The sequence below is a fragment of the Salvelinus namaycush genome, chromosome 28, assembly GCF_016432855.1.
Source record: "Salvelinus namaycush isolate Seneca chromosome 28, SaNama_1.0, whole genome shotgun sequence".
NCBI classification, from domain to species: Eukaryota; Metazoa; Chordata; class Actinopteri; order Salmoniformes; family Salmonidae; genus Salvelinus; species Salvelinus namaycush.
In genome coordinates, this window is record NC_052334.1 from 4,226,668 (window position 1) to 4,246,038 (window position 19,371).

The 19,371-nt window shown below is 48.0% G+C and overlaps 1 protein-coding gene across 1 annotated transcript in view; it reads left to right on the forward strand.

The window, feature by feature from the left end:
- LOC120023222 (mitogen-activated protein kinase kinase kinase kinase 5-like) overlaps positions 1-19,371 on the forward strand; it is a 142,963-nt gene that overhangs the window by 42,315 nt on the left and 81,277 nt on the right. Inside the window, exons 8-13 of the mRNA XM_038967263.1 lie at positions 1,965-2,007; positions 2,331-2,403; positions 6,471-6,602; positions 13,196-13,258; positions 13,344-13,425; positions 16,394-16,510. Coding sequence (XP_038823191.1) covers positions 1,965-2,007; positions 2,331-2,403; positions 6,471-6,602; positions 13,196-13,258; positions 13,344-13,425; positions 16,394-16,510 — 510 coding nt within the window. The remainder of the gene's footprint in view (positions 1-1,964; positions 2,008-2,330; positions 2,404-6,470; positions 6,603-13,195; positions 13,259-13,343; positions 13,426-16,393; positions 16,511-19,371) is intronic.

Genomic DNA, 19,371 nt, shown 5'->3' on the forward strand with positions numbered 1-19,371 from the left:
AAATGATTCCAATCGTTTTTCCACCATTCATTTTTTCCGTAGGGGATTTTAGAAAGACTTCATATGAGGGTTTGTGTTTAGTGTAGGCTTACTCTGGCGTGACGTTTTGATAAATCTCCTACGGAAAAAATGAATGGTGGAAAAAAACGATTGGAACCATTTCCCTGTTTGACCGCTAGGTTTTATGGGTATTATGACTCACACTGTGGTACTCTATTGTACCATACACACACACTCTCGCTCTCTCCTTTTACAACTGTCTCACTGAATGAACCCTTGCAACAAATAAACATTGTGTTTGGGGGGTGTATACCACATTATTGAAAGATCATGTCATCACACCTTTTTTTTCATTTGTACTTGCTATTTTTTATTTTTTTCATACTTTTCATAAGGATTTATGAAGTCTATCCATTTTCTTTCTTTTTTACCTGCACCTATATGGTTCTTCATCTATATGATTCATAGGCTAAATGCCGACGGGGCTGTCAGAGAGGCTAAATGCCGACGGGGCTGTCAGAGAGGCTAAATGCCGACGGGGCTGTCGGAGAGGCTAAATGCCGACGGGGCTGTCGGAGAGGCTAAATGCCGACGGGGCTGTCGGAGAGGCTAAATGCCGACGGGGCTGTCGGAGAGGCTAAATGTTGACGGGGCTGTCAGAGAGGCTAAATGCTGACGGGGCTGTCAGAGAGGCTAAATGTCGACGGGGCTGTCAGAGAGGCTAAATGCCGACGGGGCTGTCAGAGAGGCTAAATGTTGACGGGGCTGTCAGAGAGGCTAAATGCCGACGGGGCTGTCAGAGAGGCTAAATGCTGACGGGGCTGTCAGAGAGGCTAAATGCCGACGGGGCTGTCAGAGAGGCTAAATGTCGACGGGGCTGTCAGAGAGGCTAAATGTCGACGGGGCTGTCAGAGAGGCTAAATGTCGACGGGGCTGTCAGAGAGGCTAAATGTAAAAACACAGCCTACAATATTACCCCTGCACGTTGTTTGTGTTGACGCAGGAAGAGAGGCTGGCTGGCTTTCTGGGGGTGTGTAGTGTACCGTGGATGCATGTGACTGATGGCGTCACTGCCAGTGGTTTCAGCTTGAACCCAGTTCATGCCTAGTATCAGACTGCCTGTGTTATCACAGTGGGTCACGGTTAGGTCCATAGAATATCTCTACTTCTACAGAGAGAGAGAGAGTTTCCTGTTTCCTCTGCCCTCTCTCTCTTATCTCTCTCTGTGGTGCCCACTCTCTCTTTCTTCTCTCTCTCCTTCTCTCTGTCATCTCCCCTCTATCTCTGTTCTCACCCTTTCTATCTCTCTGTTGCTCTCTCCTCGCTCTCGTCTCGCTGTCTGTCTCTGTCTGTCTCTGTCTGTATGTCTGTCTCTCTGTCTGTATGTCTCTCTGTCTGTATGTCTGTCTCACTGTCTGTATGTCTGTCTCTGTCTCTTTCTCTCTCTGTCTCTTTCTCTCTCTGTTTCTGTCCGTCTCTCTGTCCGTCTCTCTGTCCGTCTCTCTGTCCGTCTCTCTGTCCGTCTCTCTGTCCGTCTCTCTGTCCGTCTCTCTGTCCGTCTCTCTGTCCGTCTCTCTGTCCGTCTCTCTGTCCGTCTCTCTCTCCGTCTCTCTCTCCGTCTCTCCCTCTCTGCAGGATGCTGACAGACACCTGTCAATCATAGACCAGCCTAGCTACAATACTGACTTACTCACTATAGTATTGCCTGCTAGCTACACAATTGCAATCACTTCATAACAACCAGTGAAAGATGATTTAACACACGTGATAGTTTGTGGTTTTATGCGAAGAGGAAGTGTTTGAAAAAGCTATTGTTGTTCAGTTCCTCAGCGTGATGGAACAGCCTATTACCCCTGCATATATATATATATACACCCTCCTATGCAGTGCAGGTTGGCAGTATTTGTCTCTATTAGTACATTGGTGTGCTAATAACGGTCTGATGTTTGGGTTCTTTTCTTCAGGGTGCTAATATCCTCCTAACAGACAACGGGCATGTGAAACTAGGTGAGATATTCAACCTCTGTGAACACCTATAAAGGCTACCTCATGGCCCTCAGCCGTGTGTGTCTTTCTGTATGTAGTCTGTGTATTTCCCTGTATATAGTCTCACTATTGTTATTTTTACTGCTGCTCTTTAGTTACTTGTTACTTTTATTTCTTATTCTTAAACGTTTTTTTTGTAAACTGCATTGTTGATTAGGGGCTTGTAAGGAAGCATTTCACTGTAAGGTCTACCTACACCTGTTGTATTCGGGGGCATGTGACTAATTTGATTTGATTTGTTTGTGTGATATATCCTTAATGCATCTTGTCACTTGTTATTCCAGCTGATTTTGGAGTAGCAGCCAAAATAACAGCCACCATTGCCAAGAGGAAGTCCTTCATCGGGACTCCTTACTGGTGAGTCTTTCTCTGAGACGGTCCTCCGTCGGGACTCCTTACTGGTGAGTCTTTCTGAGACGGTCCTCCGTCGGGACTCCTTACTGGTGAGTCTTTCTCTGAGACGGTCCTCCGTCGGGACTCCTTACTGGTGAGTCTTTCTCTGAGACGGTCCTCTGTCGGGACTCCTTACTGGTGAGTCTTTCTCTGAGACGGTCCTCCGTCGGGACTCCTTACTGGTGAGTCTTTCTCTGAGACGGTCCTCCGTCGGGACTCCTTACTGGTGAGTCTTTCTCTGAGACGGTCCTCCGTCGGGACTCCTTACTGGTGAGTCTTTCTCTGAGACGGTCCTCTGTCGGGACTCCTTACTGGTGAGTCTTTCTCTGAGACGGTCCTCTGTCGGGACTCCTTACTGGTGAGTCTTTCTCTGAGACGGTCCTCCGTCGGGACTCCTTACTGGTGAGTCTTTCTCTGAGACGGTCCTCCGTCGGGACTCCTTACTGGTGAGTCTTTCTGAGACGGTCCTCCGTCGGGACTCCTTACTGGTGAGTCTTTCTGAGACGGCCCTCCGTCGGGACTCCTTACTGGTGAGTCTTTCTCTGAGACGGTCCTCCGTCGGGACTCTTTACTAGTGAGTCCCAAATGGCACCCTGTTCCTTTTATAGTGCACTACTTTTGACCAGGCCCCCTAGGACTGATAGGGCCCATAGGGCTCGGGTCAAAAGTAGTGCACTATATAGGGAGTAGTGGAATAGTGTTCCATTTGGGACGTAGGCTTTCTTTCTCTCCATAGAGTCGGGCCGAACAACACCATTTAGATGTGACTGTATTAATTCAGCACTGCCTCTTATGTCTTATTGCTTAACTAGACATACTGTATGTACCTTGACTTTTAACACAAAATTGATATCAAATGTATTTTTCCCTCATCAATCTTCACACATTACCCCATAATGACAAAGCAAAAACATGTTATTAAAAATAAACTGAAATATTACATTTACATAAGTATTCAGACTCTTCACTCAGCACTTTGTTGAAGCACCTTTGGCAGCGATTACAGCCTCAAGTCTTTTTGGGTATGACGCGACAAGCTTGGCACACCTGTATTTGGGGAGTTTCTCCCATTCTTCTCTGCAGATCCTCTCAAGCTCTGTCAGGTTGGATGGGGAGCGTTGCTGCACAGCTATATTCAGGTCTCTCCAGAGATGTTTGATCGGGTTCAAGCCCGGTCTCTGGCTGGGCCACTCAAGGACATTGAGACTTGTCTCGAAGCCACTTCTGTGTTGTCTTGGTTGTGTGTTTAGGGTCGTTGTCCTGTTGGAAGGTGAACCTTCGCCCCAGTCTGAAGACCTGAGCACTCTGAAGCAGGTTGTCATCAAGGATCTCTCTGTACTTTGCTCCGTTCATCTTTCCCCTCGATCCTGACTCGTCTCCCAGTTCCTGCCACTGAAAAACATCCCCACAGCATGATGCTGCCACCACCATGCTTCACCGTCAGGGTGGTGCCAGGATTCCTCCAGACGTGACTCTTGGTAATCAGGCCAAAAAGTTCAATCTTGGTTTCATCAGACCAGAGGATCTTGTTTCTCATGGTCTGAGAGTCTACTGGTGCCTTTTGGCAAACTCCGAGCGGGCTGTCATGTGCCTTTTACTGGGGAGTGGCTTCCATCTGGCCACTCTACTATAAAGGCCTGATTGGTGGAGTGCTGCAGAGAGAGAACATCTGGAAGGTTCTCCCATCTCCACAGAGGAACTCTGGAGGTCTGTCAGAGTGACCATCAGGTTGTTGGTCACCTCCCTAACCAAGGCTCTTCTCCCCCGATTGGTCAGTTTGGCCGGGCGGCCAGCTCTAGGAAGAGTCTTGGTGGTTCCAAATTTCCTCCATTTAAGAATGATGGAGGCCACTGTGTTCTTGGGGACCTTTAATGCTTCAGAAATGTTTTGGTACCCTTCCTCAGATCTGTGCCTCAACACAATCTTGTCTCGGCGCTCTACAGACAATTCTTTCGACCTCATGATTGGTTTTTGCTCTGACATGTACTGTCAATTGTGGGACTTAATATAGACAGGTGTGTGCCTTTCCAAATCATGTCCAATCAATTGAATTTACCACAGGTGGACTCCAAGTTGTAGAAACATCTCAAGGATGATCAATGGAAACAGGATGCACCTGAGCTCAATTTCGAGTCTCATAGCAAACGGTCTGAATACTTATGTAAATAATTTATGTTTTCTACATCAACAAGTTTGCAAAATAAAATACTTTTGGCTTTGTCATTATGGGGTATTGTGATGTCATTATGGGGTATTGTGATGTCATTATGGGGTATTGTGATGTCATTATGGGGTATTGTGATGTCATTATGGGGTATTGTGATGCCGTTATGGGGTATGTATTTAATACATTTCAGAATAAGACTCTAACGTAACAAAATGTAGAACATTTGAAGGTCTGAATACTTTCCCGAATCACTGTACATTCTGTATAAAACACCAGTAGTGAAATGGTCAAGCTGATATACGTGCTTGTGTTAGGCGTACAGTACGTGCTGCGTGATTACTGTCCTAATTTCTAGGAGATGATGTAAAACGTGTACATATGTAGACAAGACTGCAATATGTCTGTTATCTGTGCAGGATGGCCCCAGAGGTAGCAGTGAGATGTATAATATGTCTATTATCTGTCCAGGATGGCCCCAGAGGTAGCAGTGAGATGTATAATATGTCTGTTATCTGTCTAGGATGGCCCCAGAGGTAGCAGTGAGATGTGTAATATGTCTGTTATCTGTCCAGGATGGCCCCAGAGGTAGCAGTGAGATGTATAATATGTCTGTTATCTGTCTAGGATGGCCCCAGAGGTAGCAGTGAGATGTGTAATATGTCTGTTATCTGTCCAGGATGGCCCCAGAGGTAGCAGTGAGATGTATAATATGTCTGTTATCTGTGCAGGATGGCCCCAGAGGTAGCAGTGAGATGTGTAATATGTCTGTTATCTGTGCAGGATGGCCCCAGAGGTAGCAGTGAGATGTATAATATGTCTGTTATCTGTGCAGGATGGCCCCAGAGGTAGCAGTGAGATGTGTAATATGTCTGTTATCTGTGCAGGATGGCCCCAGAGGTAGCAGTGAGATGTGTAATATGTCTGTTATCTGTCCAGGATGGCCCCAGAGGTAGCAGTGAGATGTATAATATGTCTGTTATCTGTGCAGGATGGCCCCAGAGGTAGCAGTGAGATGTGTAATATGTCTGTTATCTGTGCAGGATGGCCCCAGAGGTAGCAGTGAGATGTATAATATGTCTGTTATCTGTCTAGGATGGCCCCAGAGGTAGCAGTGAGATGTGTAATATGTCTGTTATCTGTCTAGGATGGCCCCAGAGGTAGCAGTGAGATGTGTAATATGTCTGTTATCTGTCCAGGATGGCCCCAGAGGTAGCAGTGAGATGTGTAATATGTCTTATCTGTGCAGGATGGCCCCAGAGGTAGCAGTGAGATGTATAATATGTCTGTTATCTGTCCAGGATGGCCCCAGAGGTAGCAGTGAGATGTATAATATGTCTGTTATCTGTCCAGGATGGCCCCAGAGGTAGCAGTGAGATGTATAATATGTCTGTTATCTGTCCAGGATGGCACCAGAGGTAGCAGTGATGTATAATATGTCTGTTATCTGTGCAGGATGGCCCCAGAGGTAGCAGTGAGATGTGTAATATGTCTTATCTGTGCAGGATGGCCCCAGAGGTAGCAGTGAGATGTATAATATGTCTGTTATCTGTCCAGGATGGCCCCAGAGGTAGCAGTGAGATGTGTAATATGTCTGTTATCTGTCCAGGATGGCCCCAGAGGTAGCAGTGAGATGTATAATATGTCTGTTATCTGTCCAGGATGGCACCAGAGGTAGCAGTGATGTATAATATGTCTGTTATCTGTGCAGGATGGCCCCAGAGGTAGCAGTGAGATGTATAATATGTCTGTTATCTGTCCAGGATGGCCCCAGAGGTAGCAGTGAGATGTATAATATGTCTGTTATCTGTCCAGGATGGCCCCAGAGGTAGCAGTGAGATGTATAATATGTCTGTTATCTGTCCAGGATGGCACCAGAGGTAGCAGCGGTGGAGAAGAACGGAGGTTACAACCAGCTGTGTGACATCTGGGCCGTGGGCATCACCTCCATAGAACTGGCCGAGCTGCAGCCCCCTATGTTTGACCTGCACCCAATGAGGTACAGCTTCTGCCCTAAACTTCTGTACTTATCAACCAATCAATGCTGTTTCTGCTCTCCACTTCCTCACTCATCAACCAATCAATGCTGTTTCTGCTCTCCACTTCCTCACTCATCAACCAATCAATGCTGTTTCTGCTCTCCACTTCCTCACTCATCTACCAATCAATGCTGTTTCTGCTCTCCACTTCCTCACTCATCTACCAATCAATGCTGTTTCTGCTCTCCACTTCCTCACTCATCAACCAGTCAATGCTGTTTCTGCTCTCCACTTCCTCACTCATCTACCAATCAATGCTGTTTCTGCTCTCCACTTCCTCACTCATCAACCAATCAATGCTGTTTCTGCTCTCCACTTCCTCACTCATCTACCAATCAATGCTGTTTCTGCTCTCCACTTCCTCACTCATCAACCAATCAATGCTGTTTCTGCTCTCCACTTACTCACTCATCTACCAATCAATGCTGTTTCTGCTCTCCACTTACTCACTCATCTACCAATCAATGCTGTTTCTGCTCTCCACTTCCTCACTCATCAACCAATCAATGCTGTTTCTGCTCTCCACTTCCTCACTCATCTACCAATCAATGCTGTTTCTGCTCTCCACTTCCTCACTCATCAACCAATCAATGCTGTTTCTGCTCTCCACTTACTCACTCATCTACCAATCAATGCTGTTTCTGCTCTCCACTCCCTCACTCATCTACCAATCAATGCTTTCTCCTCTTCACTTGTTCACATATCAAACGATAAATGTTGCTCCTGCCCCCTTAAGCCCAAATCAAACGAAAAGCGTTTTTTTAACGTACTTGAACACGCGTGTACACGCTGGAATTAGCATGCACGGTAGTGAATGACAGTAAACATGCTCTTCAAATCAGAAATCAAGGATATTTTTCCTTGCGTCTATTTAGTGTTGATGATGAGTTTAGCTGCCAGTGACAATAATGCATATTTGAAAACAATAACTTCATGCCTACCTTTTTGTTGATTTCGATCAGAGCCATATAGCCTAGACAGGCTATGGCTGTGAAACTCATGGAACTGTGTTGAAGAGAGAATACTGTTATGTAGAAAGAAAGAGACTAGCTGAAATCTTTATAAAGCTGCTAGGGTGTATTAGCTACAAATCTCCTCATGTTAATGAGCCAACTTAACAGGAGGCAGGTACGGTGGCTCCCGTAGGACATAAGGGGGAGTCAAAAGGAACACTACAATGATTCACAAGGGCTACGTAGTGAACGTAACAAATACAACTGTTTTTATAATGGATTCTCGTATCAGTCGGCATGCGCTACGCAGTGTATGTGAATTCATGCTCTCTTCCGTCTCTCTACTCTCTACTCTCTTCCGTCTCTCTACTCTCTTCCGTCTCTCTCTACTCTCTCCCGTCTCTCTCTACTCTCTTCCGTCTCTCTCTACTCTCTTCTCTACTCTCTTCCGTCTCTCTACTCTCTTCTCTACTCTCTCCCGTCTCTCTCTACTCTCTCCCGTCTCTCTCTACTCTCTTCCGTCTCTCTACTCTCTTCCGTCTCTCTACTCTCTTCCGTCTCTCTCTACTCTCTTCTCTACTCTCTTCCGTCTCTCTCTACTCTCTTCTCTACTCTCTTCCGTCTCTCTACTCTCTTCTCTACTCTCTTCCATCTCTCTACTCTCTCCCGTCTCTCTACTCTCTCCCGTCTCTCTCCCGTCTCTCTCTACTCTCTCCCGTCTCTCTCCCGTCTCTCTCTCGTCTCTCTCTACTCTCTGCCGTCTCTCTCTACTCTCTGCCGTCTCTCTCTACTCTCTCCCGTCTCTCTCTACTCTCTTCCGTCTCTCTCTACTCTCTCCCGTCTCTCTCTACTCTCTTCCGTCTCTCTCTACTCTCTCCCGTCTCTCTCTACTCTCTCCCGTCTCTCTCTACTCTCTCCCGTCTCTCTCTACTCTCTCCCGTCTCTCTCTACTCTCTCCCGTCTCTCTCTACTCTCTCCCGCCTCTCTCTACTCTCTCCCGCCTCTCTCCCGTCTCTCTCTACTCTCTCCCGTCTCTCTCTACTCTCTCCCGTCTCTCTCTACTCTCTCCCGTCTCTCTCTACTCTCTCCCGTCTTTCTCTACTCTCTTCCGTCTCTCTCCCGTCTCTCTGCCGTCTCTCTCTACTCTCTGCCGTCTCTCTCTACTCTCTCCCGTCTCTCTCTACTCTCTCCCGTCTCTCTCTACTCTCTGCCGTCTCTCTCTACTCTCTCTGCCGTCTCTCTCTACTCTCTCTACTCTCTCCCGTCTCCCTCTACTCTCTCCCGTCTCCCTCTACTCTCTCCCGTCTCCCTCTACTCTCTCCCGTCTCCCTCTACTCTCTCCCGTCTCTCTCTACTCTCTCCCGTCTCTCTCTACTCTCTTCCGTCTCTCTCTACTCTCTTCCGTCTCTCTACTCTCTCCCGTCTCTCTCTACTCTCTCCCGTCTCTCTCTACTCTCTCCCGCCTCTCTCTACTCTCTCCCGCCTCTCTCTACTCTCTCCCGTCTTTCTCTACTCTCTTCCGTCTCTCTCCCGTCTCTCTGCCGTCTCTCTCTACTCTCTGCCGTCTCTCTCTACTCTCTCCCGTCTCTCTCTACTCTCTGCCGTCTCTCTCTACTCTCTGCCGTCTCTCTCTACTCTCTGCCGTCTCTCTCTACTCTCTCCCGTCTCTCTCTACTCTCTCCCGTCTCTCTCTACTCTCTCCCGTCTCTCTCTACTCTCTCCCGTCTCTCTCTACTCTCTCCCGTCTCTCTCTACTCTCTCCCGTCTCTCTCTACTCTCTTCCGTCTCTCTCCCGTCTCTCTCTACTCTCTCCCGTCTCTCTCCCGTCTCTCTCCCGTCTCTCTCTCGTCTCTCTCTACTCTCTGCCGTCTCTCTCTACTCTCTCCCGTCTCTCTCTACTCTCTTCCGTCTCTCTCTACTCTCTTCCGTCTCTCTCTACTCTCTCCCGTCTCTCTCTACTCTCTTCCGTCTCTCTCTACTCTCTCCCGTCTCTCTCTACTCTCTCCCGTCTCTCTCTACTCTCTCCCGTCTCTCTCTACTCTCTGCCGTCTCTCTCTACTCTCTCTGCCGTCTCTCTCTACTCTCTCTACTCTCTCCCGTCTCCCTCTACTCTCTCCCGTCTCCCTCTACTCTCTCCCGTCTCCCTCTACTCTCTCCCGTCTCTCTCTACTCTCTCCCGTCTCTCTCTACTCTCTTCCGTCTCTCTCTACTCTCTTCCGTCTCTCTACTCTCTCCCGTCTCTCTCTACTCTCTTCCGTCTCTCTCTACTCTCTCCCGCCTCTCTCTACTCTCTCCCGCCTCTCTCTACTCTCTCCCGTCTTTCTCTACTCTCTTCCGTCTCTCTCCCGTCTCTCTGCCGTCTCTCTCTACTCTCTGCCGTCTCTCTCTACTCTCTCCCGTCTCTCTCTACTCTCTGCCGTCTCTCTCTACTCTCTGCCGTCTCTCTCTACTCTCTGCCGTCTCTCTCTACTCTCTCCCGTCTCTCTCTACTCTCTCCCGTCTCTCTCTACTCTCTCCCGTCTCTCTCTACTCTCTCCCGTCTCTCTCTACTCTCTCCCGTCTCTCTCTACTCTCTCCCGTCTCTCTCTACTCTCTTCCGTCTCTCTCCCGTCTCTCTCTACTCTCTCCCGTCTATCTCCCGTCTCTCTCCCGTCTCTCTCTCGTCTCTCTCTACTCTCTGCCGTCTCTCTCTACTCTCTCCCGTCTCTCTCTACTCTCTTCCGTCTCTCTCTACTCTCTTCCGTCTCTCTCTACTCTCTCCCGTCTCTCTCTACTCTCTTCCGTCTCTCTCTACTCTCTCCCGTCTCTCTCTACTCTCTCCCGTCTCTCTCTACTCTCTCCCGTCTCTCTCTACTCTCTCCCGTCTCTCTCTACTCTCTCCCGTCTCTCTCTACTCTCTCCCGTCTCTCTCTACTCTCTCCCGCCTCTCTCTACTCTCTCCCGCCTCTCTCTACTCTCTCCCGCCTCTCTCTACTCTCTCCCGCCTCTCTCTACTCTCTCCCGTCTCTCTCTACTCTCTCCCGTCTCTCTCTACTCTCTCCCGCCTCTCTCTACTCTCTCCCGTCTTTCTCTACTCTCTCCCGTCTTTCTCTACTCTCTCCCGTCTTTCTCTACTCTCTTCCGTCTTTCTCTACTCTCTCCCGTCTCTCTGCCGTCTCTCTCTACTCTCTCCCGTCTCTCTCTACTCTCTCCCGTCTCTCTCTACTCTCTTCCGTCTCTCTCTACTCTCTCCCGTCTCTCTGCCGTCTCTCTCTACTCTCTCCCGTCTCTCTCTACTCTCTTCCGTCTCTCTACTCTCTCTACTCTCTTCCGTCTCTCTACTCTCTTCTCTACTCTCTTCCGTCTCTCTCTACTCTCTTCCGTCTCTCTCTACTCTCTTCCGTCTCTCTCTACTCTCTTCCGTCTCTCTACTCTCTTCCGTCTCTCTCTACTCTCTTCTCTACTCTCTTCCGTCTCTCTCTACTCTCTTCTCTACTCTCTTCCGTCTCTCTACTCTCTTCTCTACTCTCTCCCGTCTCTCTCTACTCTCTCCCGTCTCTCTCTACTCTCTCCCGTCTCTCTACTCTCTCCCGTCTCTCTCCCGTCTCTCTCTACTCTCTCCCGTCTCTCTCCCGTCTCTCTCTCGTCTCTCTCTACTCTCTGCCGTCTCTCTCTACTCTCTGCCGTCTCTCTCTACTCTCTCCCGTCTCTCTCTACTCTCTCCCGTCTCTCTCTACTCTCTTCCGTCTCTCTCTACTCTCTCCCGTCTCTCTCTACTCTCTCCCGTCTCTCTCTACTCTCTCCCGTCTCTCTCTACTCTCTCCCGTCTCTCTCTACTCTCTCCCGCCTCTCTCTACTCTCTCCCGCCTCTCTCCCGTCTCTCTCTACTCTCTCCCGTCTCTCTCTACTCTCTCCCGTCTCTCTCTACTCTCTCCCGTCTCTCTCTACTCTCTCCCGTCTTTCTCTACTCTCTTCCGTCTCTCTCCCGTCTCTCTGCCGTCTCTCTCTACTCTCTGCCGTCTCTCTCTACTCTCTCCCGTCTCTCTCTACTCTCTCCCGTCTCTCTCTACTCTCTGCCGTCTCTCTCTACTCTCTCTGCCGTCTCTCTCTTCTCTCTCTACTCTCTCCCGTCTCCCTCTACTCTCTCCCGTCTCCCTCTACTCTCTCCCGTCTCCCTCTACTCTCTCCCGTCTCCCTCTACTCTCTCCCGTCTCTCTCTACTCTCTCCCGTCTCTCTCTACTCTCTTCCGTCTCTCTACTCTCTCCCGTCTCTCTACTCTCTCCCGTCTCTCTCTACTCTCTTCCGTCTCTCTCTACTCTCTCCCGCCTCTCTCTACTCTCTCCCGCCTCTCTCTACTCTCTCCCGTCTTTCTCTACTCTCTTCCGTCTCTCTCCCGTCTCTCTCCCGTCTCTCTCTACTCTCTGCCGTCTCTCTCTACTCTCTGCCGTCTCTCTCTACTCTCTCCCGTCTCTCTCTACTCTCTCCCGTCTCTCTCTACTCTCTTCCGTCTCTCTCCCGTCTCTCTCTACTCTCTCCCGTCTCTCTCCCGTCTCTCTCCCGTCTCTCTCTCGTCTCTCTCTACTCTCTGCCGTCTCTCTCTACTCTCTCCCGTCTCTCTCTACTCTCTTCCGTCTCTCTCTACTCTCTTCCGTCTCTCTCTACTCTCTCCCGTCTCTCTCTACTCTCTTCCGTCTCTCTCTACTCTCTCCCGTCTCTCTCTACTCTCTCCCGTCTCTCTCTACTCTCTCCCGTCTCTCTCTACTCTCTCCCGTCTCTCTCTACTCTCTCCCGTCTCTCTCTACTCTCTCCCGTCTCTCTCTACTCTCTCCCGCCTCTCTCTACTCTCTCCCGCCTCTCTCTACTCTCTCCCGTCTCTCTCTACTCTCTCCCGTCTCTCTCTACTCTCTCCCGCCTCTCTCTACTCTCTCCCGTCTTTCTCTACTCTCTCCCGTCTTTCTCTACTCTCTCCCGTCTTTCTCTACTCTCTCCCGTCTTTCTCTACTCTCTTCCGTCTTTCTCTACTCTCTCCCGTCTCTCTGCCGTCTCTCTCTACTCTCTCCCGTCTCTCTCTACTCTCTGCCGTCTCTCTCTACTCTCTGCCGTCTCTCTCTACTCTCTGCCGTCTCTCTCTACTCTCTCTACTCTCTCCCGTCTCTCTCTACTCTCTCCCGTCTCTCTCTACTCTCTCCCGTCTCTCTCTACTCTCTTCCGTCTCTCTCTACTCTCTCCCGTCTCTCTCTACTCTCTCCCGTCTCTCTCTACTCTCTACTCTCTTCCGTCTCTCTCTACTCTCTACTCTCTTCCGTCTCTCTCTACTCTCTACTCTCTCCCGTCTCTCTCTACTCTCTCCCGTCTCTCTCTACTCTCTCCCGTCTCTCTCTACTCTCTCCCGTCTCTCTAAGTACAGGGGCATGTTTCCCAAAATGTTTTGTAGCACTAAGATCACTGTCAGTCGTTGCCTAATGCCTACAAAACAGACTTAAGATGATCGTAGTGCTAGGAAGGTTTTGTGAACCTCGCCCCACTACAGTGTAGATGAAAGTCTCTCACCACCGGTGGTAAAACAAGATAATATTGTGTTATAACATGATCTAATCTCAATTGATGTGTTGTATTCCAGGGCCTTGTTTCTCATGTCAAAGAGCAGCTTTCAGCCTCCCAAGCTAAAAGACAAAACAAAATGGTAAGTACAGTACACCTGTCATGTGGCCTGGAGCATTTCTGTTATACTACTACAGTCAGTAACAGTAGGTTCCCTCCCCCTGCAGGACCACAGCCTTCCATAACTTTGTTAAAGTCTCGCTGACCAAGAACCCGAAGAAGAGACCGACAGCTGAGAAGCTGTTAACGGTAACTGACACGTCCTCATGAAAACAGGAACTGCCTTGTTTATGTTGTTGTCTTTAGGTCTCTCTTTATGTTGTTGTCTCTCTTTATGTTGTTGTCTCTCTTTATGTTGTTGTCTCTCTTTATGTTGTTGTCTCTCTTTATGTTGTTGTCTCTCTTTATGTTGTTGTCTCTCTTTATGTTGTTATCTTAGGTCTTTCTTTATGTTGTTGTCTCTCTTTATGTTGTTGTCTTAGGTCTCTATTTTGTTGTCTTAGGTCTCTGTTGTTGTCTCTCTTTATGTTGTTGTCTTAGGTCTCTCTTTATGTTGTCTCTCTTTATGTTGTTGTTGTCTCTCTTTATGTTGTTGTCTTAGGTCTCTCTTTATGTTGTTGTCTTAGGTCTCTATGTTGTTGTCTCTTTATGTTGTTGTCTTAGGTCTCTATGTTGTTGTCTCTCTTTATGTTGTTGTCTTAGGTCTCTATGTTGTTGTCTCTCTTTATGTTGTTGTCTTAGGTCTCTATGTTGTTGTCTCTCTTTATGTTGTTGTCTCTCTTTATGTTGTTGTCTTAGGTCTCTCTCTTGTTGTGATGTGTGTTTTGTCCTATATTTATATTGTATTTATTTATTTTAATCCCAGGCCCCCGTCCCCGCTCGAGGCCTTTTGGTAGGCCGTCATTGTAAATAAGAATTTGTTCTTAATTGACTTGCCTAGTTAAATAAAGGTTACATTTTTTTTAAATGAACTGGGGGACGAAACCATTCAGTATAACTCTTAAGGCCGTTTCCGTACCCAGATGGAAACTGGCCCTGGGCTAAAAAGCATGCTCGACGTAAAATCTCAGTTTTGAAAGTGCTTTAGGGATAGGGTAAACCAGCCCTTAGAGAGTCTAATTCATCTAGAGTTGTTAATTAGAATGTTCTGGAGCATTAGGTTGACGTGATTCATCCTCTGAGATGTACCAGGTCTTAATGATGGTGAACCAGTCTTCATCTCAGTGGTGAAATATGTCAGAGGTCCTAGTTAATAATTGTCACTTTCTTTTAAAGCTTGGTATTAGGAGCATTAGTGGCCATCTTGTGTTCTTGATGTGTCACTAGATCAACAATAAAGTCTGTCTGGCTCCCTCTGTCTGTCTGGCTCCCTCTGTCTGTCTGGCTCCCTCTGTCTGTCTGGCTCCCTCTGTCTGTCTGGCTCCCTCTGTCTGTCTGGCTCCCTCCCTCTGTCTGTCTGGCTCCCTCCCTCTGTCTGTCTGGCTCCCTCTGTCTGTCTGGCTCCCTCCCTCTGTCTGTCTGGCTCCCTCCCTCTGTCTGTCTGGCTCCCTCCCTCTGTCTGTCTGGCTCCCTCCGTCTGTCTGTCTGGCTCCCTCCGTCTGTCTGTCTGGCTCCCTCCGTCTGTCTGTCTGGCTCCCTCCCTCTGTCTGTCTGGCTCCCTCCCTCTGTCTGTCTGGCTCCCTCCCTCTGTCTGTCTGGCTCCCTCCCTCTGTCTGTCTGGCTCCCTCCCTCTGTCTGTCTGGCTCCCTCCCTCTGTCTGTCTGGCTCCCTCCCTCTGTCTGTCTGGCTCCCTCCCTCTGTCTGTCTGGCTCCCTCTGTCTGTCTGTCTGGCTCCCTCCCTCTGTCTGTCTGACTCCCTCCCTCTGTCTGTCTGGCTCCCTCCCTCTGTCTGTCTGGCTCCCTCCCTCTGTCTGTCTGGCTCCCTCCCTCTGTCTGTCTGGCTCCCTCCCTCTGTCTGTCTGGCTCCCTCCCTCTGTCTGTCTGGCTCCCTCCCTCTGTCTGTCTGGCTCCCTCCCTCTGTCTGTCTGGCTCCCTCCCTCTGTCTGTCTGGCTCCCTCCCTCTGTCTGTCTGGCTCCCTCCCTCTGTCTGTCTGGCTCCCTCCCTCTGTCTGTCTGGCTCCCTCTGTCTGTCTGGCTCCCTCCCTCTGTCTGTCCATCTGTCTGACTCCCTCCCTCTGTCTGTCTGGCTCCCTCTGTCTGTCTGACTCCCTCTGTCTGTCTGGCTCCCTCCCTCTGTCTGACTCCCTCCCTCTGTCTGACTCCCTCCCTCTGTCTGTCTGGCTCCCTCCCTCTGTCTGTCTGGCTCCCTCCCTCTGTCTGTCTGGCTCCCTCCCTCTGTCTGTCTGGCTCCCTCCCTCTGTCTGTCTGACTCCCTCCCTCTGTCTGTCTGGCTCCCTCCCTCTGTCTGACTCCCTCCCTCCCTCTGTCTGTCTGACTCCCTCCCTCTGTCTGTCTGACTCCCTCCCTCTGTCTGTCTGACTCCCTCCCTCTGTCTGTCTGACTCCCTCCCTCTGTCTGTCTGACTCCCTCCCTCTGTCTGTCTGGCTCCCTCCCTCTGTCTGTCTGGCTCCCTCCCTCTGTCTGTCTGGCTCCCTCTGTCTGTCTGGCTCCCTCCCTCTGTCTGTCTGGCTCCCTCCCTCTGTCTGTCTGGCTCCCTCCCTCTGTCTGTCTGGCTCCCTCCCTCTGTCTGTCTGGCTCCCTCCCTCTGTCTGTCTGGCTCCCTCCCTCTGTCTGTCTGGCTCCCTCCCTCTGTCTGTCTGGCTCCCTCCCTCTGTCTGTCTGGCTCCCTCCCTCTGTCTGTCTGACTCCCTCCCTCTGTCTGTCTGACTCCCTCCCTCTGTCTGTCTGACTCCCTCCCTCTGTCTGTCTGACTCCCTCCCTCTGTCTGTCTGACTCCCTCCCTCTGTCTGTCTGACTCCCTCCCTCTGTCTGTCTGGCTCCCTCCCTCTGTCTGTCTGGCTCCCTCCCTCTGTCTGTCTGACTCCCTCCCTCTGTCTGTCTGACTCCCTCCCTCTATCTGTCCATCTGTCTGGCTCCCTCTCTCCGTCTGTCTGTGTTGGTCGGTCGCTCGTCTCTGTCTCGCTCTCCCTCCGCCTGTCTCTCTTTTTCCATCTGTCCGTCTGTGTCTCTCACTCGGTGTCTGTCTGTCTGTCTCTCTTTTCCATCTGTCCGTCTGTGTCTCTCACTCTGTGTCTGTCTGTCTGTCTGTTTGTTGCAGCATGTGTTTGTAGGTCAGACAGGGCTGACCAGGAAAGTAGCTGTGGAGCTGTTGGACAAGATGAACAACCCAGATAACCACCAACACTTCTCTGAGGTGGACGACGATGACCTGGAGGTAAATAACTAACCACAGCCCAGTCTAAAATTGCTCCCTATTACCTAATCAACTACATTTTTATTAGAAAATTTAAAAAATGTGTCCCAAGATTATCTTAAGACATGAACAAAATGCATCAGCGATTCATCTTTTCCTTCAACTTTCTGAAGAGGCAACGTCACAGGAATGTCTGTCTGTCTGTATGTGTTTGTCTACCGCTTTGTGTAGCTGTTAGCGATGATGCTAATGTAATGAAAACAGTCTTATGGAAAAAGTTTCCCTGAACCTTCTCAATGAAATGTTAACTACAAAATAGACTTTGCCTACCTGGCAGAATGATATCATGTTTTTTTTTTTTGCTTCAATCCGGTGGCCATTTTGTTTAGCAAACTCTGCAATCACATGAGCACTACAGAAACATTGCTAACCAAACAACGGTCTCTGGCTGGTGCACAGTTGAATTAAAGGGTAACTACAACCGAAAATCTACATTTTCATAGATTTTACCCAGACTTCAAAAGTGGTCAACGAATGTATTTTATAGGACCCCTACGGTTGCCATCTCAGACCCAATTCCCCCATTTTCAAACACTGGCGAAATCCCCTCGCAATGATCTCAAACTATGTTTCTAACACACAATGAAATTAAACAGACGACTCCTCGCTAATCAGAGAAACTGTGTTGTGATGGACTGTGATTACAATTGATTCAGGGGAACCTGGTAAAATGTGTGTTTTTGTAGTGTTTCTAGCCACTGAATGGCTTTGAATTCACTATCGGCCGTCAAATCTACAACCACTTTTTGGCGCTAACTTGTGCTCTCAAATCGTATCCTGTCGTCGACCGCCGATGGGAGTTGTTTTCATAATGTTTCTAATGCTGCTGCTACTGTTTATTATCCTGTTGCCTCGTCACTTTATTTCCTAGTTATCTGTACGTATCTACCTTCATTTGGGGCGGCAGGGTAGCCTAGTGGTTGGACTAGTAACTGAAAGGTTGCAAGATCAAATCCCCGAGCTGACAAGGTACAAATCTGTCGTTCTGCCCCTGAACAGGCAGTTAACTTCTTCTGGCTGCAAGCCCGAGGCCGGCCACAATATGACAACAGACACTTCAAGTGCAGGGCGCGAAATTCAAAATATATATTTTTTAAATATTTAACTTTCACACATTAACAAGTCCAATACAGCATTTGAAAGATAAACATCTTGTGAATCCAGCCAACATGTCCGATTTTCAAAATGTTTTACAGCGAAAACAGCACGTATATTTATGTTAGCTCACCACCAAATACAAAAAAGGACAGACATTTTTCACAGCACAGGTAGCATGCACAAAGCCAACCTAACTAACCAAGAACCAACCAAACTAACCAAGAAACAACTTCATCAGATGACAGTCTTATAACATGTTATACAATAAATCTATGTTTTGTTCGAAAATGTGCATATTTAGAGCTGAAATCAGTGGTTACACATTGTGCTAATGTAGCATCTTTTTCCCAGAACATCCGGATATTTTTCTGACTCTCACATATTCTGACCAAATAACTATTCATAAACATTACTAAAAAATACATGTTGTATAGGAAATGAAAGATACACTAGTTCTTAATGCAATCGCAGTGTTAGAATTCTAAAAATAACTTCATTACGACAAAAGGCTTTACGATGAAAGCACACCATCGGATTATGTTAGGTCAGTACCTAGTCACAGAAAAACACAGACATTTTTCCAGCCAAACAGAGGAGTCACAAAAAGCAGAAATAGAGATAAAATTAATCACTAACCTTTGATGATCTTCATCAGATGACACTCATAGGACTTCATGTTACACAATACATGTATGTTTTGTTTGGTAAAGTTCATATTTATATCCAAAAATCTTAGTTTACATTGGCGCGTTATGTACATTCATGTTTTGCCTCCAAAACATCCGGTGATTTTGCAGAGAGCCACATCAATTTACAGAAATACTCATAATAAACATTGCTAAAAGATACAAGTGTTTTACATGGAACTTTAGATAAACTTCTCCTTAATGCAACCGCTGTGTCAGATTTTTTTTAAACTTTTTGGAAAAAGCACACCATGCAATAATCTGAGTACGGCGCTCAGACACAAAAACAAGCCATACAGGTACCCGCCATGTTGTGGAGTCAACAGAAGTCAGAAATAGCGTTATAAATATTCACTTACCTTTGATGATCTTCATCAGAATGCACTCCCAGGAATCCCAGTTCCACAATAAATGTTTGTTTTGTTCGATAAAGTCCATCATTTATGTCCAAATACCTCCTTTTTGTTCGCGCGTTTAGTTCAGAAATCCAAATTCATGATGCGCAGACCAGACAAAGTAAAAAAAAATCCATTACAGTTCATAGAAACATGTCAAACGATGTATAGAATCAATCTTTAGGATGTTTTTAACATAAATCTTCAATAATGTTTCAACCGGAGAATTCCTTTGTCTGTAGAAATGCGATGGAACGCAGCTAACTCTCACGGGGGCGGGCCTGAGTGAGCTCGTGGCACTATGCCAGACCCCTGACTCAATCAGCTCTCATTCCCTCATCCTTCACAGTAGAAGCATCAAACAAGGTTCTAAAGACTGTTGACATCTAGTGGAAGCCTTAGGGAAGTGCAATATGACCCCATAGACACTGTATATTGGATAGGCAAACCTACAAACCTCAGATTTCCCACTTCCTGGTTGGATTTTTTCTCAGGTTCTTGCCTGCCATATGAGTTATGTTATACTCACAGACATCATTCAAACAGTTTTAGAAACTTCAGAGTGTTTTCTATCCAAAATATACTAATAATATGCATATCTTAGCATCTGGGCCTGAGTAGCAGGCAGTTTACTCTGGGCACC